This window comes from Nanorana parkeri, unplaced genomic scaffold (genome assembly GCF_000935625.1).
Source record: "Nanorana parkeri isolate BGI_ZX_2015 unplaced genomic scaffold, ASM93562v1 scaffold430, whole genome shotgun sequence".
NCBI lineage: Eukaryota > Metazoa > Chordata > Amphibia > Anura > Dicroglossidae > Nanorana > Nanorana parkeri.
In genome coordinates this window covers 786,419-798,280 of record NW_017306698.1, presented here as the reverse complement: position 1 = coordinate 798,280, position 11,862 = coordinate 786,419, and the positions used below count along the sequence as shown (strand labels likewise).

Below are 11,862 nucleotides of genomic sequence, written 5' to 3'. Positions count from 1 at the left end.
TATATATATATATATATATCATTTGACTGTACATCTTCAAATCATCTCCAAATTTGTGCTGACACTGCCCTTCCTTAGAACTTTTTGGGTTTCCACCGGTGGGAATCTTGTTTTTCATTAGCAGCCTTTCCAGAGGAAGTTAGCTTGTTGAATTAATTTCTACACCCTTCAGAACAAATAGGTGTTGACATCTAAGTGCCTCTTGTTGAGCTCTTCTTGGAAGGTCGTTGTTCAGGGACTTCTTCATGCAGTTGATGCTGCCTTAGGTTTCATTAAAGGAGAACTATGAGGTGAGTGATTTCCAATCATCCTCATAGTTAGAGCCGACCTGTGACAAAAAACTGTCACAGATTGGCTCTATCAATCAGGAAGTGAGCAGAAACATGCCGCTGATCCGCTCACTTCCCGATCGTCTCCCTGCAGTGAGCTGTGACTGTCAGTCACCGCTCCCCGCAGGGATTCCCCCCTCTCCGATCCTCCAGAGCTGAGTGAAGGTACGAATGGGAGAGGGGGCGGGCACAGCTGGCTCTGCCTCTAGATAGGCAGAGCCAGCTGTCACTCACACAGCTGGGTGGATCTCAACAGTATTGTCAGGATACGTCCCGGCTTCGGCGCTCCCAGTATATCCCGGCTATAGTTCGCTATATACTGAGCTTTGGGTCACGAGAAGAGGCTAGTATATGTCCTCACGTGACCCTAAAGAGAACTATGGGGAAAAACAATTACCCCATAGTTCTCTTTTAAGGAAATGTCCTTTAATTTCCTGTCCCAGTGCCAATTTTGTGACTTGTACAGCAGATGAGGCAACAATAAAAGGTTGACGAGGACTCTACCTTTCCCCTACGGTATAAAAAAATGAGTATTTGTATTGTTTTTTGTGCTGTTGTAGATTTCTCCTCATTTGCTGTCCCAGTGACAGTGTTATTACTGACACAGAAACCAATGGGCCACAAAGGGCAGTTCAAGCCTGGCAGAGGTTCTTGCCCCTCAACCCAAAACACATAGCGGGGAATTTATCAAAACTGGAGCAGTTACCCATGGCAACCATTCAGCATCTCTCTTCAGTTTGCTCAGTTAACATTTGAAAATGAAAGAGAGAAGCTGATTGGTTGCCATGAACAGCTTCTCCAGATTTTGTCTGCTCTAGTTTTGATAAATCCCCCCCAGTCTGTGTTGCGGAGCCATTCGAGTTGAATGGTGACATTCCTAGTGAAAGGCACCCCAATGCAATAAACCAGAATGCACACAATGCATCTACCTTGCAGTGAACCACAACTACTATGCGTTGTCATGTACTGCCTTGGCGCAGGTCTAAATTTAGGTCTGTTATGGTGCACTGAAAGCTTATTTATAAGGAATAGGCTGTCTTAGTCCAACGAGCCTGCAATAATAGACTGCATGATTGTAAATCCACCCTTAGTTCAATTTGAGGTCAGTCTGTGCAGTTGCTGACAAATGATGAACTGACAACACAATGAAATATGTTCTTATAAATAGGGCTGAGAAAAAAAAAAGCTATAGAAGAACAAAAATTATTCAGAACAATGCCAAACAGAGCTCTTCGACCTTTAATAAATCGCTTCTATGATTTGCATATTTCCAAACCATCAGTGATTTTGGTAGTTGTACCTTTTTGTGACGTTCAATATATTACAATTGTTGAATGACACCACTTTGAAATGCCAGTTATGCTGTGCCAAGTGATTTATGAAATCAGCTCAAACTCTTGCTCTTGTTATGTATTGCAGTCAGTTCTAGATCACCTTTGTTTGAGACCAATTGCATTTTTGTCATTTTGATTTATTGATATTTAGATGTTTGCGTGCTGGAAGAAATATATCCACATGACGGTATGCTTGTCAATTCTGCTTAAGTTTGTGCTCCAGCTTAACTCGCCATAGGATTAAATGAGAGTGCACTTGCAGCTGATGCCTTAATGGGATGGGTAAGTATAAGCCTGGCATGGGAGCTGGGGGTGGGGGGGCTACACAAGGCTTTAAAGTAGAACTCTACTAAAAGTAACACTAAACTCAGGTGTTAAACCTTAAAAACGCATTCAAGTACCTCTCAACTCCTGTTCCTGTAGCAACTCAAAAATGCTGGATTTCTATATTGTCACCTGGACAAATAGAGAGAGTAAATCTCCCCAGAGAAGTCACAGACAGCTTTGAAAAAAACCTGACAGATGTGCCAACACTTCCCCATTCTACCCAAAGAAAAAAAATGTGTGTTTACATACACTTTAAAATGACTGTAAACTCAGGAGTTAATACTTAAAAATGCACTCAAGTACCTTGACTATTAACAAAAATTTATTTTATTTGTGTATCACTTGGCTGTAGATCCTCAAGTCATCTCTGAATCTGTGCTGACACTGTCCTTCCTTCTGGAGGGTGGCTACTTTTGTTCCCCATGATCCCTGTGTGTGTTGTAAAGTAGCCACCGCTCCAAGCTCACTCCTGTGATAGACTACAATCTCACATTTAGTGTACTAATTTGTATTGACATTGTAGTCCATGACGGGAGCAAGCTTGATGCGGTGTCGATTTTACAACACACACAGGGACCATGGAGAACAAAACTAGACACACCCCAGAAGGACATCACCGCTTTGTATCATCCTTAGCACCCAACAAGAGCCAACCAGGGCTGGATTTCCCACAAGGCCAACCAAGGCTTGGCCTCGGGGCAGCAGGGAGTAGAGGGGCAGCAGGGGTGTTGAATCTCTATGCCCGGGACATGCAGTTCCGGTCGCTGGGTGGGTAGTTGTTTTCTACATTTAGCCCTGCTTTGGGCAAGCAGAGTTAAGTGTACAGCGGGGAAGCCGCCGCTTGTTTTGTACAAGTGATCTTGGTGATGTCGCTAAGATCACTTGTAACACTTGTATGCAGCCTGCAGGTCTGCCATTCTCCATGGGGTTGGTGGGTAGGGGGGCGCATTGAGGAGCCTGGCCTTGGGGCAGCAGAGCGAGTAAATCCGGCCCTGGAGCCAACACTAGGGTAGAGCTGGCAAGTTAAGTGATAGTAGATCAGGGGGCCCCTTTCCACAAACATTGTCATTTGACCCTGAAATGGATGATAGTATATCTTTAAATATCCATTTCATGAAATGAAAAAAATAATAATATTTTTCATTTTGAATTGAACATTTTCCTGAGAAAATGATCCTGATCTAAAATAAGAAATATAGTTAAAATGAGTCATACATCTTAGTAAATTGACTCTAATGCCTTTTATTGTTTTATCTAAATATATTGAGTTAGCACATGTCCCATTTTAGATGCGTGTATCTAATCACATTGTGTTTATAAATATATTATACCACTTACACATTTATATCAAGTTCAGTTCCATCAATGATGTGAATTAGTTTAGCACATTTCCAGTAAATGTTCTTACTTTTTTTTTTTATTTCACCTATTTTTATATGCTCTGCTTTTTAGGTGTTATAGGTTCATTTTTTCCATGATAGCAATTGTTAAATATTTATGTAATTAATTTAGATTTTTTATATTAAATGAAATGCTCATAAATTAGATTTTTTTTTGTTCAAATCAAATAGTTACATATCTTTTTATTAGTACTATAGTTAAAGTTATTGTATACTTTGGGGAAATTATTAGATACCAATGTGACAATCAATATGGACTTTCAGATGACTCGTGTTCAGGGCTGGGATAAGGAAGGGAGGGCTAGTTTTTCTGGACACAATGTTTTTATGTGGGGAGGTGCTGGGTGGCAGGCTGTGCCCTCTTCATTACATCTGCAGTGTTCCCTCCCTGTTACCAGGACTGCAGAGTGGCAGTGGGCACATAGTACTTCCTCTCCTCAGTCAGGTCATGTGTCACATGACAAGTCAGAGGAAGTATGGGACTTCTTACGATACCAATAACATGACACAATGGGTGAAACCTTACAGAAACCCATTCTTGTGTGTCTAGGACAGCATGATCTCCAAACATGGCCCTGGGAGAGAGGAAATAAGTGGCTATGGGTAAAGTGTAAAGTCCACAGTATATATAAACCCAATGACTACAATTTCAAGCAAGCTTTAAGATTTTAATTTAATTTAAAAAGCAATTTTCAGTATTTTTAAATCTGCAGTTTTCACTGAAATAATACTACCCGATGAAACTCCTTGTTTGGGCACTTCCTGTTATAGGGTGACAACGCTCTACCCCTCTATGCCATTTGTCCTCCTGCATTGTCACTTTCACATGGGCTTCCAGTGGAGACTACAAGTGGCTATTTCTACACACATTATGCAGGTATGGTTCACTGATGTCACAATATAGAAGCCCTGCCTCAGAAATTCCATGCAGCCATCACTAGATTAGTCGTAGACAAGAAATAGTTGCAAAGAGACCGCAGAAGTACAAAAACACTGAGAATAATGAAAAAAAAAGATGGAAAAGTATTACATTTTTTTAAAATGGCAATTGTTTATGAAACACCGGGGGTCTATTTATCAGTGTTTGTACCCAAGTTTCACGTGACTTTCATTCAGGATCTGCCCCTTTTCCCTTAAAGATTCCATTAGAAAATTTGGTGAATCTTGGATGAAAACATAGATAAATGGAATAAGAAAGAAACCCAGCATCATTTAGTTAGGGTCTACATCTTTTTTATGTCTAAATATGCTGGAAAGTATGTTACTAGCCTGCCATTTCCTACAGCTTGCTGACAAACATCACAATGGGAGATTTCATGCCTGTTGTACAAAAATGATTTTTATAGGATAGCGATGTTTTTTTATGATAGCCAGTGTCTTTATTGCCATGCTATGTGCCTTTGAAAGCAAAGCAGTGCTGGAACCATACAATAGGAATGCACGTGGCCCCTACATAGCGGTGGAAGGAACTGTACTGAACAGTGGCACCCCTAAAACTGTACTGCTAAAGAAAAACCCCAATAGATTTTTTTAACCAGCTTTACTAATTAAAGTGACACTAAACTTAAGAGTTAAAACTTAAAAATGCATTAAAGTATCTTAACTATTACCAAAAATGTATCTTATTTGTGTATCACTCAGCTATAGATCCTCAAATCATCTCTGAATTCATACTGACACTGTCCTTCCTTCTGGAGGGTGGCTACTTTTGTTCTCTATGGTCCCTGTGTGTTGATAACTAGCAACCACTCCAATCTCACTCCCATGATGGACTACAATCTCAATACAAATGAGTAAACTAAACGTGAGATTGTAGTCCATCATGGGAGTGAGCTTGGAGTGGTGGCTACTTTACAACACACACAGGGACCATGGGGAACAAAAGTAGCCACCCTCCAGAAGGAAGGACAGTGTAAGCACCAATTCAGAGATGATTTCAGTATCTACAGCTGAGCGATGTACAAAAAAAGCTACATTTTTGCTGTTAGGTAAGGTACTTGAATGCATTTTTTAAGATTTAACTCCTGAACTTAGTGTCATTAAAGCATTAACAAAGGGTGATTAAGTCCGCTGATGATTAAGCCTGTCGGGGTAAAACGCATTGGAGTAGGAGGAGCAATGTCTAGTAAGCAGCGTTGCATATAATACACTGTTCACTGTAAAACAAAGCTTATTGAAGAAGAGAAAAAATTATGTGGTACCTTCTATTACCACCTATGCCAATTATTTCCCACTCTAGCTCACATTTTATATTTATTAATAAGCATACAGTAACAATATAACATTACAGCTACAGCTTTTGTAATGGTGCATTAATGTCCACCTGCATAGAAGAGTTTTTCATGTGTTTAGCCCAGCAGCAAAGTGTCCAAGGAAATTATATTAAAACATTATCCAGTCAGCCTTGGTTTATCACCCGCATATACCCCGTGATACGAGTTTTCACAAGTCCCTTCTCAGTGTGATCCCAGCCGACGATGAAAGCTAGCTTTACAAGTTCCTCCTCTGTTCATGGCGTGCCAGAGACTTGGACACAATCACTTCACAACTGCTTTCACAGGGTTCTATCAGTTCAACCCACAGCAGTACAATATAGCAGCAAACTGTTTTCCAGTGATAAGCTCTCTTCCCTGAAGACAAATCTCATGTTTGCTGGCAGAGGCCGATTATGAACTAAATAGTGCATTAACTTTAGGCTCTAAGTTACAGTGGGGTTAATGGTTTCTAGGAGGAAATATTCAGTAGTCTCCATGCGTTGGAATATGGAGTACAAATACAGGTCTCTTCCCGTGTGTGTGTGGAAAATTATGTTCAATTCAGCAGGGAAATTAACTGTATTCTTCGCTTGTCTATCAAATGATAGCAAGTATTATTTGCATGCATATTTAAATAGGATATATCACAGCTGGACTATATTAGTCCTTTAAATAGCACTGAATCATTTGGAAGGAATCAAAGTGGTGTAAACTATGTACCTGTCCAGTACAACTCCCACTGACTGACAGAGACATTGTATATTGTATAGCTTTTCAACTACAGGGCTGTCATGTGAGCTGAAGCTTTGGAAACTTGTCTATAACGTTTGTCAGATCTGCAAATCATTATCATTTTATTAAAGTCAATTTTATTTATTTTTAGATTTTAAAAACATTGTTAAACTGATGTATTGGGGTTGATGTACTAAAGGCAAATAGGCTGTTTACTTTGCAAAGGAATATTCCCTTAGTTTAGTAAATGAGGTGAGGTTCTGCTGACTTCCATCATTTAATTATGTGCAAGCAAAAATACTCTTATATTTTCCTTCCATGTGACTGGGTATTCTTTGCAAAGTGCCCTTGTAAAGTGAAAATTCCCTTGCAATTTGAATAGCCTATTTGCCTTTAGTAAATCAACCCCATTATATCTGTTTTAGTAACTGTTCTATACAAGTTGTAACTAGGGCTGCAACAACTAATCGACATAATCGATTATAATCGATTATTGAAAAAGTTGTCAACTTTTCCAATCATCGATTAATCGGCTTCCGATTGGTTGGCCCTGTTCACGGCTCCACACACACTGCGCGCCCCACCTCACGCTCGCCGCTGCCAGACCCGCCCGCCTGCATCCACGCTCCACACGCCGCACCTCCTCCCGACTCACGCTCATCGCCTGCCCAAATTCACGATCGGCACAGGGACGCGGGGAGAAGAAGTAAGGAGGAGCAGGCATGAGGGTATGACAGGCCCGATCTCAGAAACAAGTTGCTGGAAGACTGCTCAGGTAAGCCTGCACTTTCCCACACATGGTGCTCTATAATGTATTGCTGGGATAGTGGGATTTGTATTCCTTTATAGCTGATGGTACATTGTGCTCTATATTATTCAGAGCAATGTACCATCAGCTATAGAGGAATACAAATCCCAGCAATACATTATACACTGTATGTATAAATGTATTGCTGGGATTTGTTGTATTCCTCTATAGCTGTTGGTATTCTGCATTGCGCTGTATAGAGGACTACAAATCAAGGAATACTACATTATACAGCGCAATGCAGAATACCACCAGCTATAGAGGAGTACAACAAATCCCAGCAATAGTACATTATACATCGCAATGCAGAATACCGCCAGCTATAATGTACTATTGCTGGGATTTGTTGTATTCCTCTATAGCTGGTGGTATTCTGCATTGTGCTGTATAATGTACTATTGCTGGGTTTTGTATTCCTCTATAGCCGGTGCCATTCTGCATTCATCGCTGTATAATTTTACACACTTTTCATTTCACTATATTGCACACCACAGTTTTGTTTTTCTTTTTTACTTGCACCGTTTCAAGCTTGCTCCTGGGATGGACTACAATCTCAATACAAACTAGTAGTCCCATCACTGGGGCCATTTTTTAAAATGTATTTTACTTTTTATCCGATTAACCGATTAATCGAACTTAATAATCGGCTAACTAATCGATTTTGAAAATAATCGTTAGCTGCAGCTTTAGTTGTAACTGTAACACTTATGTGAGCTAGTGTTTTATGTTGCTGTCAGTTGCTACAAGTCTTTTATTATCAATCTAAAGCTATTACCTCAGGGGGAGTAATAGATTTCATTCAAAATACCCTTGGACCACTTACTTACCCTTACCACTTACTTTTATTTACTCCCGCTGCTACAGGCTGTTGTAAAAGCAGGAAGTAAGGTGAGCTCACCCCAGTGGGAAAACTTAACAGAAGCATGTACTCTTTAAAAGTCTATTTAACATTTTAAAAACGTTTTTAAAGTGAGCCAGTTGCCAGGATATTTACATTTAAATTATATTATATATACACCTGTGGGGCAATGTGCATGTATTGCAGAGATGTACTGAACATATTTTTTTTGCCCAGACATACACAAAGTAAACTAGTGACCAAGCTATATTTTCAGGTATTTACATATTCCTAACAAGCAGTAAAGAAGCTCTTATTGAACTCAGTAACTGCTGCCACTGTGGCAATAATTGGCAATAATGGTACATTAAACTTTACATTAGAAGCTCTAAAGTCATTCAAGTCATTTTTTCAGCAATGCAGCTCAACTTGCTACCCCTATCCCTTCCAGTACACCAGCCCAGGGAGAGAATAAAAGGTTAGAAGGCTGTTGCAGCCTGCTGGGAAGGGGAATGGGGGAAGCTTAGTTGCTGAGAGAACAACTTGAGTGACTTTAGTATTTTTGCTGTGAATGTTAAGGATGAATTTCTCCATAGTGTCTTCAGCCACATATGTCAGTTAGGATTTGTTTTCAAGATTATTAACTCCATGTTAGCAATATAGATGCATTTGAATGTCCAGTGTCTGGCTAAAGATTCACTTTAAAGGATAATTTGGCAAATGCAGGACTGTAATAGGCAGCCAATATGCTGTCAAATATAAATGTACAGAAGAAATCCTTGTTCCAGTTGCATGGCTTGTAAAGGGTCAGAGCACAATATATACTCTATGTTTGGTGCTTATTTCATATCACAAAGATCAGGGTGTACACTCCAACAGAAAGAGTGGAGTGAGGAAGGGCTTGTATCAGGCTGTTTGTCAGAAAATAATGGCTAGCAAAACATTGCAGCTTTCTTCTTTCATTTAGTGCTCAACTCTTTTCGTATGGAGAAGTGCAGTAGGGTGCTGACCCTGCACTGACCCTGAACAGGCTGAGCAGTTAATAAAATAGTTTTTTGGTCTGTAAAGATTCTAATTTCTATTGGCCACCTGGCAAGGTATTGGCTACCTTTTGCAACCCTGTATAGTATTTCCTCAACTACACATCTAGTCAAAACTTACTGGCTCCTGTGTGTTACAATACCTTGTCCATTCTGGACTATAAAAATGTTCGTGCTCTCATATCTCATATCACAATATACATTGCTGTTTCTTAATATGTTGTTTACTTTTTTAACACAGCTTTTCTCTCCTTGACTTCCTACAGCAACGTCCAGAGAAACAGTCCCTGAGTGCGTCTATGTGCCGGGATTCCCAATGGAAATGCCTCCTTCTCTCCATCCTCATGCTTGTATGCCTTTGTGCGATAACCTGGTGCCAGGTTACCAGTGTAACCAAGCTCAGTTTTGACAGCTCTCTTAAGGGTAGATCCATGATCTACCATGGCAGTCCTTGCTCAGATGGTTATGTCTACATTCCTCTGGCCTTTTTATCAATGCTTTATGTGGTTTACCTGGTAGAATGCTGGCACTGTCATGCCAAGAGTGAACTCCAACACAAGGCTGATGTCACTAGTGTTTACGATCAGATACAGCGTATGCGCCAAGCTACACCTTGCATCTGGTGGAAGGCCATTAGCTATCACTTTGTTCGACGCACAAGACAAGTCACTCGCTACCGTCATGGTGATGCCTATACTACTACTCAGGTCTACCATGAACGAGTGAACACTCACGTGGCTGAAGCAGAGTTTGAATACTCTCATTGTGGCATAAAAGATATTTCCAAAGACCTATTGGACCTAGACCGCCACCCTGCCACCAAACTAAGGTTCACAAAGTGCTTCAGTTTTGCCAACCTGGAGTCGGAGAACTCCTATCTCACCCAGCGTGCTCGCTTCTTCACAGAAATTGAAGGACTAGATGACTATATGGAAGCAAGGGAAGGAATGCAGCTAAAAAATGTAGACTTCAAAGAGTTGGTTATTGCTTATGTGAACCTAGAGCAGCTTCCATGGTACGTGTCCCACTATGCTTTTTGGGCAGCTGCCTTACTCATGCTCTCATGGCCCCTAAGGGTTTTTATTGAGTATCAAACTGCTCACGTTCACTATCATATTGAAAAACTCTTAGGGATGGATTACCAGGCATCAGCTGTGGCAGAGGAGCCTATATACCGATTCAGAATGCCACGGGTCAGCACCTTTGACAGTACCGAACTGGAATGGCATATATGCACCAATCGCCAGCTGATTCCCAGCTACTCCGAGGCAGTTCTGATGGACTTAACAGATGCCTCACTATGCAATGGCTACTCTGCCTGCGGGTACAGCGGTGTCCTGCAAGGCTGTGAAGGCTGCAACAGAGCATCCAGCAGCTCTTCTATCTTCTCTCGTCATGCTATGCACAGCTGCAGTGGGGGGCCATCTCACCTCTCCCTCAGCACCAGCCGTTTCTCCCTATGCCAGCTACATGGATCTCACAGGACAGGCCTCTGGAGAAGTCGTAGCAGCAGCTTTGCAGATCGCGTGTGCCCAGATGAACGATGCTGCTCCTATTCTAGTCAGCTAGCCATTAATGAAAACCCTCCCACTTATCATGATGCCCGTTTCTTTCCTGTGCTTATAGTGCATCGTCAGGAAGGGTGCCGGACCAGGAACTTCTGCATACACCGCTCATCATGCATGGAGACCTCCTTGTAAAAGAATGTCCCACCATCTTTCTGCTGCAGTCCCACCCATTTTTGCTGGAGGGTGCATCAAAAAAGGCAATTCATTTTAATATGTATGGCAGCATTAATGGAAAATGTGAGAAACAACAAATGGTAAATAAAATACATGCAGCCAACATCTCACCAAAGTTTTCAGGCACTTGATGAATGTCAACGATCTAATAATGTTTTAACAAATACTTTTGTGTCTCTGCTCTTTAAAATGAATAGAGTACTTCACCATTGGTTTTACTTCATTTAGACTGCAAAGGAACAAATTGCAATAAATATTTTAGGAAATTATGTATAATATGCATAAGGGTCAATCTGTGTAACTTGTAGACAGCCAGATGGAATGCTGGTAGCTAAGTGCATAGGAGCGTTCATTTTCTTCCTTGTGGCTTTCCAGTACCCTAACAAAATTACATAGCCTCTTGCTAATTAAAATAGTTAATGTGATTGCTAAGTGATTCTGAATTTTCAGGAACATAAACCCTTGTGGTAGAACCCAGAAAGGTGCTGAAAATGCTGAGACACGCAATAGCATACCCTTTAGCACCTAATAAAGCATTGCCTGTCAATGGACAAATACTGTATATGCTCTTACTCTTATGTGTTATAAGAGGGAAATCAGAAACCAAAGCAGGGCGAATTTAAAGCAAATGTCCATGGTGATAAATGGTAATATTACTAGTAAAGGTAAGTGTCCAGTAAGACTTCAGTGCTTCTGCTATCGCCCTGTGCTCTATGGACAGGTTAACTTCACAAGCAGATTGATTTACTAAGAAACGATGTGTTAATTAAATCATAAAAGGTTTATTTTCTTTAAAATTACATGTAAATTGCTTCAATCAGATAACCTAAATAAAACATTTTGTCAGCTTGTAACACTGTCATGAGGAAAGTACATTGGATGCCATTCCTGGTCTCCTGAAGAAAATGGTAGTTGTCTGGCCGTGTCTGATTTAAAATGTATGTAAATCCCGGCAATCAACTTTTCTTATTTGCTCACTTATGGTCTGTTAAATATACTATTAAAAGGGTTTTATTAAAGTGACATTAAAGGATAATCCCCCCCCCCCCGCCCCCTG

General features: G+C 40.7%; 1 protein-coding gene and 1 long non-coding RNA gene across 2 annotated transcripts in view; one reads left to right on the top strand and one right to left on the bottom strand.

The window, feature by feature from the left end:
* LOC108789916 overlaps positions 1-3,342 on the bottom strand; it is a 20,394-nt gene extending 17,052 nt beyond the window's left edge. The window contains exon 1 of the long non-coding RNA XR_001941427.1: positions 3,329-3,342. This is a non-coding gene — a long non-coding RNA (uncharacterized LOC108789916). The remainder of the gene's footprint in view (positions 1-3,328) is intronic.
* Positions 3,343-3,946: 604 nt separating this feature from the next.
* On the top strand, positions 3,947-10,763 carry LOC108789910 (transmembrane protein 151B). Its single transcript, XM_018560056.1, has 2 exons — positions 3,947-3,993; positions 9,305-10,763. Exons 1-2 carry the CDS (start codon positions 3,947-3,949, stop codon positions 10,761-10,763), a joined length of 1,506 nt encoding a protein of 501 aa, XP_018415558.1.
* The last annotated feature ends 1,099 nt before the right edge of the window (positions 10,764-11,862 follow it).

Coding starts and splice junctions, on each gene's coding strand:
- LOC108789910 (XM_018560056.1), top strand. CDS start 3,947: ATGATCTCCAAACATGGCCCTGGGAGAGAGGAAATAAGTGGCTATGG. Junction 3,994..9,304: donor GAGGAAATAAGTGGCTATGG/GTAAAGTGTAAA, acceptor TTTTTAACACAG/CTTTTCTCTCCTTGACTTCC.